Source organism: Patagioenas fasciata, chromosome 2, assembly GCF_037038585.1.
Source record: "Patagioenas fasciata isolate bPatFas1 chromosome 2, bPatFas1.hap1, whole genome shotgun sequence".
Lineage (NCBI taxonomy): Eukaryota > Metazoa > Chordata > Aves > Columbiformes > Columbidae > Patagioenas > Patagioenas fasciata.
In genome coordinates, this window is record NC_092521.1 from 156,700,179 (window position 1) to 156,717,249 (window position 17,071).

The window sequence follows — 17,071 nt, forward strand, 5'->3', positions numbered from 1 at the left end:
GGATTCTGAATGTGTGTTTCTCAGTGTGCTTCATGGAGTACTGGGGTTTAGTGAAACCGGAGGTCTGTGGAAAAACTGCACAAATGTTACTAGTTTAAGTTCTCGTTGCTTACAAAGAGATAGCTATGGCTTATTTGATTAGTTATTTAACTAGTATGAGAAATTTATGGCAAATTTCTTATGTAACAGTTGCACCAAAAGTGTGTAAATGGCCTGTGGGATTTTACAAAAATGCTCAATATTCTGCTTGTTGGGGTTTTTGTTGTTTTGTTTGGGTTTTTTTGTTGGTTGGTTTGGTTTGGTTTTGTTTGTTTGGGTTTTTTTGCCTTAAATATGGCTAAGAGACAAATACTGTTATATTGTATGGTAGCAGTAGAATGCAGTTTGGTTTGGATTTTTTTTTCTCCTAAAATGAAAATAGCGACATCCTGGAACCTGCTTTATGCATCCGTTGCAAACAGTAAGAGAACGCTTTAAGTTGTTTAATTTCAGGTGCATTATTTCAAAAAATAAGTTGTTTTGAAGTGACATAATTTGCAAAGTTTTGTTCTGCAAAGCGTGAGATGAAATTGTGGAAATATCTATACGGTTCAAAACCATGGTAGGTCTGCCTGTGAACAGAGAATACAGAGGACATCAGTTTCTTTGTGAGACGTTTATATTTTGCAAAACTGATTGAAGTCCTGTCCTGTGCACAAAAGTGGTTTGACAGCTACTGCTGAAGTTTAGGTCTGAGAGTGTTTTTGGGCAAGCAAAAGAAAAGGAGTTGGACAGTGACTTCTGGTTTTGGTGTATCAAATGCTGGATTACGAGTATTTTGCTTTTTTCTGGGGTAATGATTATCAGTGACTGCAGATCTGGCATTCTGATGAATTAATAGAAAATGTTTAGGAAGACAGATTGGTGCAAATATGAGAGACTGTCAGAAAATACAAAAACATGTTTAAAAACTTGATATGTATTTTTAACAGATGTTCAGTGAATGCAGCACCTCAGCAGATATCAGAAGTATCCAAAGAAGTAGAGAAATTTATAAAAAGCATTGGTAGAAGTAAAAAAGAGAGAAAACCTGTTCGTCCCCATGTAATTGAGGTAAGAAATTATGTCATTTGTGACTAGGGCATGAAATTCAATTGGGTTTGATGTTGTGTAAAGACCACTGTGGAATCAGGAAAAGATCATGTGAACCCAGATACCATGTCCATGTGAAGATGTCTGAAGAAATGTGCCAGAGCCAGCTCTGTGGTAAACTGCGCTGTGTTTTGCCACAGAGGCTGTCTGCACCTCAGTAAAACAGACAAGAGTAATCCTGTAGATCAGCTGTCAAGCCTTACCCTCAGGTTATGGCTTTTGTGTGGGATGTGGAAAAAGAAATTCTCCCTTTCCCTGTCACATAAAACTGTAATTTCTTGATTTAACTGAGCCTTACTTGAAATGCTGGCCAAAAGGAACTAGGGCGTGACATGCAGTTTCTCAGTTGCGTAGGAATTTGTTTTGTTATCTGGATGTGCAGGACATTTGGCACAAAATGTGTTTGGCACAATAGAGTTGACAAAGGATTTGCTCTTTCAGCATGCAGATCTGTCTTAATCTCTGACCAGACTGGAACAGGCTGCTAGTGCCCTACCCATGGGGGAAACGGTAGTATGAAGTTTTCCGGGTGTCTTTCAGTGCCAAATGACTCTTGAAAGAAAATTTATTTGGTATTTACTTAGAAATGCAGATTTAAAGAAGTACTAGAGTAGCTTGCTTATGTTCATGATTACATGGTCTGGTGGTGGTTTCAGAGAGGTTTGAAGGGCAGAGGTTGCATTTGTAGTATTCTTGGTCTAAATTGTTAAATCATCTTTTAATAAGAGGGTTGGGTCTCTTGTAGAAATCTTCAGAAGTCAAACCCGTGGGAAGCGAAATGCTTACTGGCTTGCAGATCACAAGGAAACTGGTTAATGTAAGTATGTTATTGGTTGGGGATACTGGTGTTAGAGGGCTGTTACTCTGAAACATCATGTGCCTTCCAGTTCTACCCTCTGACTGTTGTTTTGTTAAAGTAGCCATCAAACTTCATTTTTCAGTGTCATCCTTTTTCCCCCTGACTAGAAGGTCATTTAGCCAACTTCACACCCCTGTGCAGGCAAATACCTACTTGTGCTGTGTCTTGTAAGCAATGCTTATTTTATTTTTGGCCTGGTTTCAGAACCAGACTTGTGTGGTGTCACTCCCAGTGACACCTTTCCTTCCTTTCCTCCCTCAGTCATTCCGAATGTGATGACACCTAACAGAAGAGCATCAGTGACAATTCAGTAAAACTGTATTTGGTGTCAGGAGAGGTAAACAGCTCAGCACACCCTTCTCTGCAAAGAAGGCAGGGAGAGCTCAGCCCATGGTTTTGCTCGCTGACCAGTCATGTGTGTGCTGCTGTCCTTGGCCCAGGCAGCCAGAGGTGTGCGAGGGGCTGCGAAGCTGGTCTCTGAAGTTAAGAAAGGCTTGAGGACATTTAAATGTGGTCATAAAAGCCACTGGGGGTGTGTAAGGCTCTGCTCATGCTTAAGTAAGTGCACAAGCAGGTGTATGTGTGAAAGGGACCTGGGGCTGGAGCTGTGAAGAGGACTGGAAGTTTTGAAGTGGGGTTGTAAGAAAGAATTGAGTTTATTGCAGAGGATGTTTGAGCAGAAATTCATATAGCTGCTGCTGTTCTTAAATAGTTTGCTTTTTTGTGTGTGTTTCAGTTTCTGAATCTGTTTTCAATATCTAAAATGGAGTAGGTGGACTGAAATATGATGTGGTGACCACATACTTAGGTGGACAGAAGTGGAGAGTTACCAACACTTGTTTCAATCCAAGTAAAGACGTGGCCAGTCAAAACTCATCATAACAACACGAGACCTGCACAATGAGAAGCCGGTGTGCAAGAATAGGCAGCTGATGTACAGTGCCCATGTACTTTAGTTTCCCAAGGCAATTCTATGTACTGGATTGTTAATATGAGCACAAGTGAAATGCCAGTGATCACAGTGTCGGTCAAGCAGCAGCTTTAGCATTTGTGTGTCTGTATGTTTGGCAGAATTTTACAGTTCTCAAAGAAAAAAACCCAACGGTTCTCAAATGGATAACTTGTCTCATCTCTGCTAACTGTGACAATAATGTGTTTTTCTCCTAGGATCCTACTTTCAAACCGTGCCAGATGAAGACCCATTTCGTACTGCCCTTCCCAGTGAACTATGTCGGGGAATGCATTCGAACTGTTCCCTACACAGCTGCAGACTATGCCAGGTGAGAAGCAGAATCAGCAGGAAGCTTCTACATATGTTGCAAAGCACAGAACAAAATTGAATGTGTTAGTCTGATCACAGAAAATGGAGTGTCAATAGAAAATGCTTTGTAGGGCATTTGTCACAAATTCTTCAGGGAGCAATCTTTGCATGGCTAGGTCCACAAATTCCCTGTTTCAGTAAATACTGGGATTAAGTAACAAGGGGCTACTACCCCCAGCTTCCAAATAAACAGCCCTGCCTACTTGGATGTGTCTGAGTTGAAAATCCCCTTGCATGTAGCAAGGTTTAGGAGGCTGCTTTTGTATTTCATTATGATGAAATAAATGGAAATAAGGAATGTTCCAAAGCAGTGCCAGTCTTACAATGATGTCACATTATTCAGTTACTAGTAAATATTTGGTATTGTTACTGTTGTAAATTACAAGAAACAATGCACTGCAGGTGTGGGGATCTTTGTGAGCTTTAGTGAAAGCTGAGAATACTGTTATCCAGTGAATGTCTTTATTTCTCTCATTACAGCCTTCGAATTCTTGCACAGTTGATGACAGCTAAATTCCTACATAGAGAAATCAGAGAGAAAGGAGGGGCTTATGGTGGAGGTGCCAAACTTAGTCACAGTGGCATTTTCACTTTCTACTCCTACAGGTAACAGCAGGTTCATTCTTTCCTGTTCACACTGACTGCACTTGCATGTATCTTATTTTTGACTTAGCTGCAGCTCTCTTTCAATATTAAGTGAAATAAAAAGCATGTTGAATCACAAGAAAGTGATTCAGTGCTGATGATGTTAAGATTAGTTGCTTAAGGTATATCAGTTTCGTTAATAAACCCCTCCTTGCTTTCTTTGGTTTCTGTCCTTGGGAAAGACGAACTTATCTCTGCTGGAAGCAACCGTTGTTGCGTCTCTGTACTTAAGTGTTTGTTGCCTCGGTACCAGATTTATGTAAAACTGGCTTTCACTTGTTTCTTCATGGGTTGAGGAGGCCTTAAAAAAGGTAATTGAAGACTGTTCTAAATCTGAGACCAGGAAGTAGAATAATGTTGATCCCTAAGGTCCTAGTTTTGAAAATACGCAGCCTCCTTTTGGTGACTGTCTGGACTCGTCAGGGACTGAGCAGAAAGCATTGCTGCTGATGAGCTACAATTGCATTCTCCTTTTCTTTTCCTCTTTTTTTGCCAGTCCAGAACAATTATCTTGCAGTGATCTTACCAAAACACTTTCAGGTGAAATTTGCACTGGCAGTTTTAAAGACTAGTTATAATCCCCCCTAAAAATATTGTGTGGCTGGAGTCCTGGCTTAAATTTTATTCGTAGACCGAAGGCAGTTTAGCACAGTACTTGATTGGGATTCCTAGCTAAAATTTGAGCAGCTTTTCCTCTCTGTGAAGCTTCAACATGGTAGGACTTGTCCTGGTGAGTATTTCAGTAGCTGTTAACCTGTTGCACCTGTTTTACAGGGAGCAGGAACAGGTGTAGCAGGAAACACAAGAAGATAGGGGGTGTCATAAATATTACCATTGTTGATATTAATGGCAGTTACATTTACTAAGCTGTTGTAGCAAATTGATAATGCATTGTAAAAACAGGGCTGGTTCACCATCTCTTTAAGTGCCAGTTCTCTAAGCACTGTCTGGGAACTGCTTTTAGGCAACTGAACTTGCTGCATTTATCTAAAATTCAAAATATGCCTGGTTTGCAACACTTCTTTCTTCTGAAAAAAGAAACTCAAACCAAACCTCAAAACCTCTTTTTGTAAACAAAGTTTATCATTCTGCTTAATCCCCGTGTATGTATGTTTGTGTGGCATAGCAAACTATGAATGAAATTAGAACAAAGCAATGACAGTATTGCAGTTTGTAAGACTAACGTAATTGATTTTACTTTTTTTTTTTTTCCTCCTTCTAAGAGACCCCAATTCCTTAATGACCTTGAAAACATTTGAGAAAGCAGTCGAATGGGCCAAATCTGGAGAGTTCACACAGCAGGATATCGATGAAGCTAAGCTAGCAGTATTTGCTGCTGTAGATGCACCAATAGCTCCTTCAGATAAAGGTATATTCTCACCAGCCTCCCAGTGCGGCCAGTGTGTTGTTTTTATTTAAGTTTAAAGTGAATAAGATAGTTTGCACATGACAAAATTTGTTGGCAGATGTAAGATAATTGCAGTTTCAACAAAGCAGCCAGTTCCTCTTGCTCCCTTTCAGAGACACCTCGCGGATTCAGTCTCTACTGAAGTTTTTGTTTTCACGCTGTTCCTTGTCGTCAGGTGAATGGATGGAGATAGGAGATGGAGGTAGACTGAAGAAACAACTTTAGGCTTGGAAAGGGCATTAAATGCAAGCAAATAAAAGGAAATATTAGTCTTTTGATTCAAAAAAAAGTTGGAAAGATAATTTTCCTGACATAGGTCTATGCTTGGTAGTATCTTCACACCTTTCTGGTTTGCTCACATGTTGCTTTGTTTTCTTTGCTTATTCCTCCCCCATTCTCAGTCTAATTTCAATCCAAAACTTTCTAATCTATTATTGAATACATTCCCTTCCTATACATAAAGGAATTATAAGGTTAAAATTAACATGATTTTAATATGTACTTATATTAACACTAACTTATTAAACAAGAAAACTTAACATGAAGCTTAAGGACCTTGGGTTTGGTCTGGGCAATTAGAAAAAGAGTAATCCATTTTAGATGCATACGAGTGAAATGCATGCATATTGAATGCTGGTGTTTGAAGACGCAACTTAACGGAGCTATGGCAAATTCAGTGACCCGCTGAACAGAGGAACATTGTTCAATAGGCCTGGACGCTGTTGCAGAAATACCCCCGCTTCCTACCACCTTATTGTCAATCCTGGGCCCTGCCTAAGGGCTTGAGCTGTGAAGTGAGCCCCAGTCCGGGAGGACATCTGCCAACTGCTTTGTTCCCCCTCCGATTATTTGCATGCCAAAAAGTTTTTCCATTATTATTTTGGAGTTCTCTGATTGTTCATGTACCTATAATATTAATATTGGAATACTGTAGGCAACTGTTCCAACAAAGGCATTAATGCATTTCTATGTGGATTTCTGTGTGTAGTTCAAAAAGGTGATCAGACCTTGCAGGTATGTTAGAGCTGACAGCAAATTTAAGAGTTTGTTGTTATAAACCATAATAAGACTAGAAGCTTCATGAAATGCAGTTTGGCTGAAATGTTGTTAAAAACTACTGAAACTCTCTAGAATGAATCACATTAGGGTGCTTAGGTTTTCCAGACCACCATTACATCTAGATTTTTGACAAACTTAATCACTTGACAAAATAGAATATGAATCTTTTTTTTTTCCTAAATAGGAAACTCTTACTGTCTCAGAAAATTATATACCTGGTTCTGACCTTCAGTACTTAATTAACAGTCAGATATTGTCTCAGAACAATGGCCTAATGGTAGTCTCTGTTTTTTCCTTTCCCGCACACATCTCTGTTGGAGTTTGCACTCCTTCCTGCTTTAAACAGTTGTAATTGAGATTCCAGTTACCAATGCAGCATCTGGCTTTGTTTTTTCTAGGAATGGGTCATTTCTTGTATGGGATTTCTGATGAAATGAAGCAGTCACACAGAGAACAACTTTTTGCTGTCAACAGTGATAACCTGGTTGATGTATCAAACAAGTAAGTCAGTGCTCAACTTAGGAAAACGTTTACTTGAAAAATAGAACAAAAACCTAATTTGAAGAAGAAAACAGCTTGTTAAAGTTGCTGTAATACAAAGTTCTTGAATCTCCTCCCTCGGCCTTTCATACTATTTTGAGAGAGGTGTTAATTATATCCTGCTTATTGCATTTCATCAGATGTAACTTCCTACATTCTGAGATTGTGGGAGGATTTTTTTTTTTTACTTTTGAAGGGTCTAGAAACTGTCTGGACAAACAGTAACCTCAGCCATCCAGCTTCTGACTATGTGAGCTGGTTCTTCTAGACTTGTAATATTTTTTAGACTTCTGAATTCCACTTTAGACTTAAGGATTCCACTACTGAAGAATAGAAGGTTAAGGAAAGGCTAGTTAGGGCTGTGGCTTAGGAGACTTGTATTGTGGTGACTGGGGAGAAACCACTGCAAATCCAAAAGATGCCGTAAAAGCAAACAGTGAGTACATATCAAACAGCATTTCTTCCTGAGATGGGATTATTTTAAACTTGAATAGCAGAGTTATGGATAACTGAATGCAGCAGCTTCTCATTTATTACTGTTTTTTTCTTGCAGGTATCTTGCAGCTGGGAAGAGCACTCGTGGTCAAGCTGTACTTGGCCCAGAAAATGCAGATATCACCAAAGATCCCTCATGGGTCAAACGATGAATTGCTGCTGAACATGCGTGCTAATACAGAACCAGCTAATCTGTGTGACTACATCATTAGTTTTTTTGTAGTAACTTTTAATGTGCTATGGTCCAACTTATGTGTTCATTGCTGCGTTTAACAGTGACCAACAAAACAGTTAAAAGCTGTCCGTTAAACAACTATGTGAAAAATTTTCTAACCATCCAGTATTTGAGAGCAAGAATGCTTTGCTGTTATGGCAAAGACAGACTTGATATTTTACTGAAGACTCGCTCCCCCAATTGCATATGAATACTATATAAATTAATATTTTTGTATATGTAAAACTCTAGAGTTTTAAATGGTGTTTGTTTGAAATTATGTCTGCTGTTGGATATATAAAGAACTGTCTTTCACACAGATCTCATTCTTCAGTGTGATGATTCCAGCCTCCTTAGCATGAGACACCAGGTAGAGGAGCTTTGTGACAGCACATTTTACCCCCCATCAAGCCACGTTTGTAGTGAACTGCAGCACAGTGGGCAAATCACTAATGAATCAGTGTACAGTGTATTTTATCTTGCCAATCTGGGCAACATTCAGTTGTGTTTTGATATGACACAGTCTAGTATTTAATTTTTTGTCAAAACATCCCCATGGCATGGGGAAAGATCTTTGGCTGTGTTTGTCAGAGTAATTTGAAAAATCAATTTTACCCTTTTTCATCATTGAGTTTATTTTAATAGCCTCAAAGAATCTGAAAGGAAACATGAAGAAAAGACCAGATCATGCCCTTCTGAATCTCAAGAAGTTTTGTTTTGTTTTTCTTGAAAAATATTTTTATGAGCCCTGTACAAGGGGAAGGGATTCAGAGCAACAACAACCAGCTTGCCCAGCTGTGAACACTGCCTGCATGGTTACTGAAAGAAAAGGGCAGGTGCTGTTTTCCTTCCTTGGACTGTATGTAGAATCTTTAATGAAGCACTAATCCCCCAAATTGTTCAACAGCAGGTGAATACAATTTCTGACAAGTCACAGATGGTGTTTGCAACAGTACTTTATTTCACTTCAGATACATTAAGCACATCCTGTAACTCAACACAAAGCTAGCCATCTACATGTATTTTTGGGGTGTAAGTACTCTGAAACAAAGTGCAGTAGCTGAGTAACTTACAGAGTGCATAGAACCGTGTTGCACTTACTGTTAAAGGGCAGTATCAGTACATGGTGCTTCTCCATTAGATGCTAAGGGTTTGTTTCAAACATAACACAAATACAGGACAAAATCTGTGTGACTGTCTTGTTTCACATAAAGTGCTGGTACAATAATTTAAATGTTACAAAACAAAGCTGTAACGATTCTAAAGCATTGTTACTCACAATGTGCATCTATGACAATAACCTAAAAGTGATCTCTTTAGATGGCGCCGGTTTCTGCTTCCTTTGGGCTGTGCATAGCAACATGCTCCAGCTGGCCGGAATCTGAGACATCATAACTAGTCTTGTATTTGGCCAGGATTTTCATCAGTGGTCGCAGCTTCAGCCACCATTGCTCCTTGGGAATCCTGTGTCTGTGTAAGACCGGTGTGTGGTGGGGAAAAGAAAAAAAGGTGATTTACTTGGTAGCTACAACAAAGATATTTTGTAGTCATTTGACAACACAAACAGTAACTGCATTCTTTATAAACAGGATCAGATATGACATTTATGGTGGGATGTAAACATCCAAAATGAATACTGAGAATACTGAAGGAATTAATAGATTTTACTATAAAATATGTTCTTTATAGGTAAGTATAATACCAAATTGCTGCCCTGCTAAACAGTACCCCAAGTAAAGTAATTCTAGGCATTAGGACAAAGATAATTATGAGAAAGTTAGTTAAAAACACCGTGGAATCCCAGAATTCATAACAAGAGACTTCCAAGTATAAGGAAGAGAAAGCAAGAAGGGCATTGTTAGAAAAGTGAACAACCAAAGGGAATCACTGGCTGAATGCAGGCCAAAGACAAAAGTGGGGTAAAACAGTTGGCACATGCTGTGTTGTTCCTTTGATGTGGTGAAAGGAAGCCTGTGTTGAGATGTTTAAAATGTAAGCAGCGTATACGTACACAAAGTCTGTTTCAGTCTTAAGCTCAGCCACGGGTTGGAAAACAAGGTTGCGTCTACGCATTCCCAGCAAACAAACTGAGTCTTCAGTATTGGCAAATACTTTTCCTAAAAGAATGAAATAATTCAGGATCTTTCTTACACTTGTAAGGGCAAACACCCTTTTTCTGTAATTAAACTGAATAGGAAGCTTATGGTAGCTTAATTCCAGTTACTGAATATTTAATGTAATGATAAAACATCAATTAGTACTTTAATGGGGTTAGAAGATCCTCGTTTGTTTAATTTGGCTTTGGTGATTAGCAATGAAAATGCAGTGCAATTAAGCAACAATAAAACAGAATTTTAACATCCAATTTTAAATTAGATTTTAGTAAATAACACTTTACAAAAGTTCCCAAAGAAGATATATTACCTTCTTCTGTCTCCCATGAAGCCACCATGAAACAAAAAGGAAGAACAGATGTAACTATATAACCATCAATTCCTTCATGCATGAAAAACTGCAGACACACTGGCATTTTTTTAAAGGAAGATAAGAAAACAGCTATCTGAATTATTGACTTCCCTTGAGGGGAAATCATCTTACAGCAGGAAGCACAGCAAGGCACTACTGAATAATAAAAACATAGTCACCATACTTCTTTCCCTCTTGATTAACAAACAAATATACATTCATTTGTTTACATAGTACAGTAGTCTTATATACTGATAGACAATGAAAGACAGTACTATCAAGAGAGCACCAAATATTTCTGCACCTTTTCGGTAGGTTTCTTTCAGTTTTTTGGAGATCCACTGCATAGCTTTTGCAGATATTTTTGTCCCAAAGTTTCTATCAAATGGTGAAGGTGCACCACCCTGTGTGAAAATTTAACTGTGGGTTAGTTTAGTTATCGAACCAGTATTTGTGTCTTTTTATCAGTCACCTCTGTTAATGGCCTGCTCTACCTCTTATTTCCATTTCCCCTACTGAGGAAAACAAAGAAACCAAAAACCACACTGCACGAATCAAGCTAAAACATTTAAAATTCGTGTTAAACACCTCTAGAATTCTCATGGAATCAATGACACTTTTAACTTAGATAAATGGAGGGCTGCCCAGCTGCCACGGGGCAACCTGGGTTCAGCAGAACATCAACCAGGAAACTGCAGCAACGCACATGCTGGCTCTGTCAGCCGGGACAGCAGGAAGCACTGCGCTCCTGCAGCTGGAAGGGGGACGCCCATAGTGCCATGTACATAACACCACTCTCATTCCAAGCATTTGAGAAAAAACTTCTTCTCAGTGAGGGTGACAGAGTACTGGAACAGGCTGCCCAGGGAGGTTGTGGAGTCTCCTTCCCTGGAGACATTCAAAGCCCACCTAGACGTGTCCCTGTGCGACCTCACCTAGGCGTTCCTGCTGCAGCAGGGGGATTGGACTAGATGATCTTTCGAGGTCCCTTCCAATCTCAAACATACTGTGATACTGTGATATTACAGCACCCTTTATATAGTTCTGGGAACAAAAGTGTTGTTATGAGGGGTTTTTTTAAACCCTCTGTCTATATTAGATACAGTATGACTTTTCTATCCATTTTCAATGCAGCAGATGGGACTGAAATCATATGTGAAGTGGTTCCAAATAGATTCTTTGACTAATGCTGGTCCTGATCTTCAAAATAAACTTTGTTACATTTTATGCAGAAAGTGCCAACCTCAGTGTTGAATAATCTAATAATATATAAGAGGAATATACATACAACTTAAAATGACTTAAAAGGAAAGACAGTTGTTTCACTACTAATACTTGAGAAATTATAGATTTTTTTTCTCTACCTCAGTCCTGGTGGTTATTGTAGCCAAAACTCATTATTTGCCCACTAACAAGCAGTATAGTGAGATAAAGAGATAAAAGGTACAATGTCCACAAGGAGTAGCTCACTACTGTTTCTTCTACAAGATCAATCCACCTGCATGTATTTTCTTAATGAAATCTCATCTCTTCCAGGGTTCAAAAACCAGATACATTACAGATGGGCAGGTGTGTTCTAATAATATGTCACAATAATAAGAAGATAATACAGGTATCTATTAAAAAATGTAGTTGTTTATTAATATAGACAGGAGAGGAATAAAAATGAAAATCATTAAGAATCTAAGGCAGTTTTTTTTCCTAGATTTTTAAGAAGTAATTTCAATAAAATACAATTCTAACAAAAACTTCTGAGTAACCAATGAACAGAAATCCACACACTTTTTTTTTAGTTTAATTCCAAATTGGAGTTGCTTGAAATGCCTGAATAGTGTATGATCTTTGTTTATAGAAAGTTACTTTTGTCTGTAATTTTAAGTTCATTCTCACCTGCTGCATGTGGCCCAAGACATTTTTTCGACAGTCAAACACTCCTTTTCCTTCTTCAGAATACAGTTGATAAATGAAGTCAGTTGTGTAGTTCTCGTTGCAGTTCTCATTTCTGTAACAATTAAGGCCAGATACAGTCAGGAAATTTACTGTTAAGTAGTGGATGCCATTACAGCTACTGAAAGACAAATGTTTTCACATTTTCTTGATACCAGTACTGATGGCTTGGATATTTCCATCTAATCGCACACATTCACGTTTATGTAACATGCTGATGATTTTTAAGTCCGCATTACTTGTACTACACTGACATCACTGGCAGGTCACTTGGAATCCTTTGTTGAATAAGGTACTGCAAAACATTATTTTAGGTCTGACATTATGCAGAGGAAAAACTGCATTAAAACAAAAAGTCATTGACATCGACATCCATTTTGCCCTTTGCGTGCATTATGAATAACAACTTAGGCTGTTCCTTACCAATACCATATATGCAGCATATTTTTCACTGTAGTCATTTAACTAGTAGAACAAATACAATGTTATCCTCATACAATCTGTTTTGGTCTCCATTCTTTAGCCCTTCACTACTCAGCATACAAATAAATGTTCAAGAGAAAAGCTACAGTCTGATTCCTGCTGCCTAAGAAGGTGTCATTTCAGAACACGCTAATCAACATATTTTAAACGTTTTGATTTTTGAAAGATATTTTATTCTGTGTTATTTCCTAAATTCTAAGTAGGATTTTCATACTAAAGGCCACACTATATGTTTACGCATGTATGCTAGCTTTTACAGTATCTTTAGTAAGAAAGAATCTACAAGACAAGACAAAGCCAATGAGAAAACAGAACAAAATATTAGACTGTAGGGCAAATATATTTACATAGAAAGAAGGAAGTTTCGGACTTGAGCATCCAGACAGCTCCCAGACTTGCCTTCTGGAGATACGGCTTTAGCAAAAATCTCATGTTAAAGGAATAATCAAGGAATATAGACTTAAGAGTGTTTCCAAAAATGGCAAAACAGCCTATTTGGCTGGAAGTGCTCAGCATCACTGATCCCATCTATTAAAACTACTTTTGCTTACCTCAGCACTAGACCACGCTGGATACTGGTTTTCATTTTTTCAGTCAAGTGCTCCACATTAGCCTAGAAATAAAAGAAGTATTTTTAACAAGCCATACAGAACTCTAAAACAACTTTAAGGCACCTGCACATCCTGAGAACTTCTGTAACATATTCCTCATCAAATATTATGTGCAAATTCAAATAATCAGCAGGTTTTTTGAGAACCAAGACAATATACTGTGTATGGTGATTAATCTAGGGATAAAACTAACTTCTTCCACATCACAAATAACTGACTTTAATAGTAACACAAAGTTGATTTTGTGTATGCTATACTGGTATAGCACCAATTTGGATAACGTCAATATAGATAAAAATACAGAAATTGCCACAAAAGATCATATCTCGCCTTTAGTCTCGGTCCTTGACTAAGTCTTGTTACAGACACAGTGATGTACTGCTGTGCTGGTGTTCCCATATATGACGAGTACACACCACTGAGAAAAGACCAGGGAGGAATTAAATTCATTTCACACTTCTTTTCCTTTCAGGAAATTTCTATCTGTTTAGCTTGTATTTGTCGATGACTGCAGCCAGCACCAGCTGCCTCAGAAGTGTAAAAGCCTCATAGCAGACAAGTTCCATATCATCTTACATCCTAATCCATACTCCTTAAGGTTCAAGATCTTTATTTTAGTAACATCTCCAAATATACTCTGAATGGTTGTGGTATCAAGGTCAGTATATAAGACACCTTAAATACTGTTAACTCCTGACATGAATAGCCATCTAACACCATGGAAAATCTATTTCTTATTTTTCTCTATTTTTGCCCTCCCCACCTCCCTTTTTTGTTTTAACTGCCTGGGTATGCTCATTTACATGTAATTTGAATAAGAATAAAAAAGAAACAATTCACCTAGTAGTGTTTAATAACTAAATACAATAATTTTGTCAGTTAACTGAATCTGATGCCAAAAATCAGTGGTATATGTTCCTTTATACAATAGGGCAGAAGAATCAGCATTATATGAAAGTGCTACTGAAAAATGTAGCTTTTAGATACAATCTAACCATTTATGGGTTTTTGTAAAATGAGCCATCTACTTCAAATATACACATTATGCTATATCTGTACAACCATTTTAGGATCTACTTAAAAAGAAGGAAAACATTTCTAATGCTTTATACCTGGAGCTCTCGAATATCAAACTGTTCTTCGAAGATATAAGCAGCATCAGCTCCTGCTGCAAGGGCCCCCATATTAGCCAGATAACCACAATAACCACCCATGGTCTCAATGATGAACACACGACGCTTGGTACCACTGGCCGACTGCTTGATGCGATCACATGTCTAGTCAAAGATGAGATATTGCAGGTTTAAACAAAAAAAAAAAAGTCTGAATTTCTGGTTTTATAGGTCATGCAACTTTATGCCACTTATTGGTAAAAGAGTTTAAAGAATTTATAAAAAATACATCCTTAAAAATTCCAACATATCGTAACCCATTTAACTACAACAATAACCAAATAAAGTAATTCTTATAAATCATACATTGAACACCATAGTCAAAAGAAAATGTTTTGCTATCATAACTATTTTATTTGCTTCCTGCAAATACTAAAGCAGAAATTAATGTTGGTTTGTGCACAGAATTAAAAGTTGTGATATTTTTTAACAGAGATACAAATGTATATAAAGGAGCTTTTTAAGCAGCTCTGGCATGAGTAAGTTTATCTTCTTTGCTTTAATTCTATTAATTACTGAAGGGTTTATTTCTTCTTAGCAATGACTTTAAAATCCATCACATTCCCAACCACACTTAACAGTTATAGTTTCTTAAACTTAAGTCCTGAGCATGTATTACCCTATTGCTTACTTTCCAATAATGATATCCACATAAATATAATTCTTTCCAGAATTACTGCAGCTTTTTTTAATGTTTTTGGATTTCTATTAATAGTTACATACTTACTATAAGAAGACTGCAATCTCCACTTGCATCTTACTCTGAGCAGCATAAGACATGTTCTCTACAAAGAGACCTGTTGCTTACATGCCATCAATTAACACCAATATTTATCAGAGCTGCCTAAGAGACTTAGAAAATAACAGGTAAAATCTCCAGTGTGGTAGGACTGAGGAAACTTGTGAAAACATAGAAAATTAGGAAAATGTAGAAACCTAGGAACTAGGTTACTATGCATCTCCACGTTTTAGAAATACTCAAGACGCTATTTGACAATCTCACTTCTTAGAATGAGTTATTCTACCCTTCAAAGTTATTTTGAAGTAATCAGATAATGTATCTTCCTTTCAGAAAGCAAATAACAGAAAGACAGTATTTCCTTCTTTGTTTTAAAAATAAATAAATACGTTTTACCAGACTTACTGACGAGAAGAAATTTGAGAAACTGATGTCCTTACACCAGTTCTGTTTAGTAAAAATGGGAAATAAAAGTACCCGGGAAGTTCATAATCTTGAAACTCAAATTATGATAACGTTAAAAAACCCCTAAGCCTTAATGATTTGTTGAATGAGTAGCTGCAGATGCTGTAATATTTGAAGTATTTCTGTTTCATAGATATTTAAAACCGAACCTTCATTCAGCTAACTAAAAATAATACTTGAGGCTGAAACTAATACTGTGAGCAATGTGGTCTTTAAAAATACACGTGACAGACCACAGAATAATTAATTGATACATGAGAAAACTTAGAATAATAAAAGACCAGAAATTCTAACATCATAAAGTTTAATGCACTGAAGAACTAAAAACAGTGTATGCATTTATTTAGGTCCAGCTACCAAAAGACAGATGTAATTTAAATTATATATATTTTATTTATATATTTGAATATGTGCATGTTATGTGTATACACACACATATATATATACACACAAAAGAGCAGAACTGACATGAATTTATTCAGAATATGGATTGACATTCTGTTTTCCGTAAGCAGGAAGTATTCCCATAAAAAATCTACATCACAAAAGCTGACATTGAACTTCTTCATCAGTTTTTCAAGATGACACTTCCTTTTACCAGTCTTGGATTTTACAATGTCCTCAAGCATTTTACCTTCCCCTTCCAGATGTGGTTTCATAAGATTATTTGCACAATACTAGCATCTGGCATATGGTAAACAGTAAGAAATTTATAAAAATCGCTATCACTATTAATAGTTGCAAATGCAGCACTGAACTTATTTCAACTCATTTTAAAAAAGCTGCCTGGAACTGGATGAATACCATATAAAAAATCTTGGCTTTAGACACAGAAGAAATAAATACGCATTAGAAGGATTTCCTTAATTTTGAGAGACTTAAAAGATTTGTACATGTCAAGCTTTCTAAAAAAGTTTTCCAGCTGCTAGTAGTAGAATGAAGTGTTCTGCCTTTTGAGAAGCTCTAAGCAAGGATGGAAATCATTAGATGCTTTTGAGATTACTCACTTTGGATTTATTCAGAAGGATTTCTATTCTTGACTGTACAAGAGACACGGTATAAACTTTCTACTGTTCTTACTCTCTCAGAATGACTTATGACAGAAATACCCAAATACAAAAATGGCACAGATGGATTTTGAAAAATCATTCATTCACAGACTACTCCATACGTTAGCAAGGCCAAAGTTCAAACGCCTGATGCACGTTTCAGAAGTTTTAAACATGAAGACATGGTGGCTCTTTTTGGAGTACTCTTTGGAATTCCATTGCGAGCTAAGCTTTCATACAAACTTAGCCAGTTTTGTGAGAAATCTGATATTCAAAACTTAACCATAACAACAGTGTTCCATTTTTAGCACAAAATAATACTAATACTACTAATAATAATATCAATAGATAATTTTTTTTTTTTTTTTACTGAGAGCATTATTGAAGCCTGTACAAATTGCAATTAAAATTAATAATAAAAACAGTGAAATAAGAGGAGGCAGCAATATATATGTTCATTTTTTCCC

The 17,071-nt window shown here is 37.1% G+C and overlaps 2 protein-coding genes across 5 annotated transcripts in view; one reads left to right on the forward strand and one right to left on the reverse strand.

The window, feature by feature from the left end:
- PITRM1 (pitrilysin metallopeptidase 1) overlaps window positions 1-7,993 on the forward strand; it is a 28,157-nt gene extending 20,164 nt beyond the window's left edge. Inside the window, exons 21-27 of the mRNA XM_065831920.2 lie at window positions 972-1,092; window positions 1,877-1,948; window positions 3,158-3,270; window positions 3,792-3,917; window positions 5,180-5,325; window positions 6,822-6,924; window positions 7,517-7,993. Of these exons, the coding sequence (XP_065687992.1) occupies window positions 972-1,092; window positions 1,877-1,948; window positions 3,158-3,270; window positions 3,792-3,917; window positions 5,180-5,325; window positions 6,822-6,924; window positions 7,517-7,610 (775 nt within the window). The 3' untranslated portion in view covers window positions 7,611-7,993. The remainder of the gene's footprint in view (window positions 1-971; window positions 1,093-1,876; window positions 1,949-3,157; window positions 3,271-3,791; window positions 3,918-5,179; window positions 5,326-6,821; window positions 6,925-7,516) is intronic.
- A 617-nt stretch (window positions 7,994-8,610) lies between these two features.
- The window catches only part of PFKP (phosphofructokinase, platelet), a 51,237-nt gene continuing 42,776 nt past the window's right edge, over window positions 8,611-17,071 (reverse strand). For all 4 annotated transcript variants that reach the window (XM_065830028.2, XM_065830026.2, XM_065830029.2 and 1 more), the window contains 6 exons: window positions 14,292-14,456; window positions 13,120-13,181; window positions 12,029-12,140; window positions 10,443-10,542; window positions 9,684-9,789; window positions 8,611-9,142 (listed from right to left, as the gene is read on the reverse strand). In XM_065830028.2, the coding sequence (XP_065686100.1) occupies window positions 8,989-9,142; window positions 9,684-9,789; window positions 10,443-10,542; window positions 12,029-12,140; window positions 13,120-13,181; window positions 14,292-14,456 (699 nt within the window). In that variant the 3' untranslated portion in view covers window positions 8,611-8,988. The remainder of the gene's footprint in view (window positions 9,143-9,683; window positions 9,790-10,442; window positions 10,543-12,028; window positions 12,141-13,119; window positions 13,182-14,291; window positions 14,457-17,071) is intronic.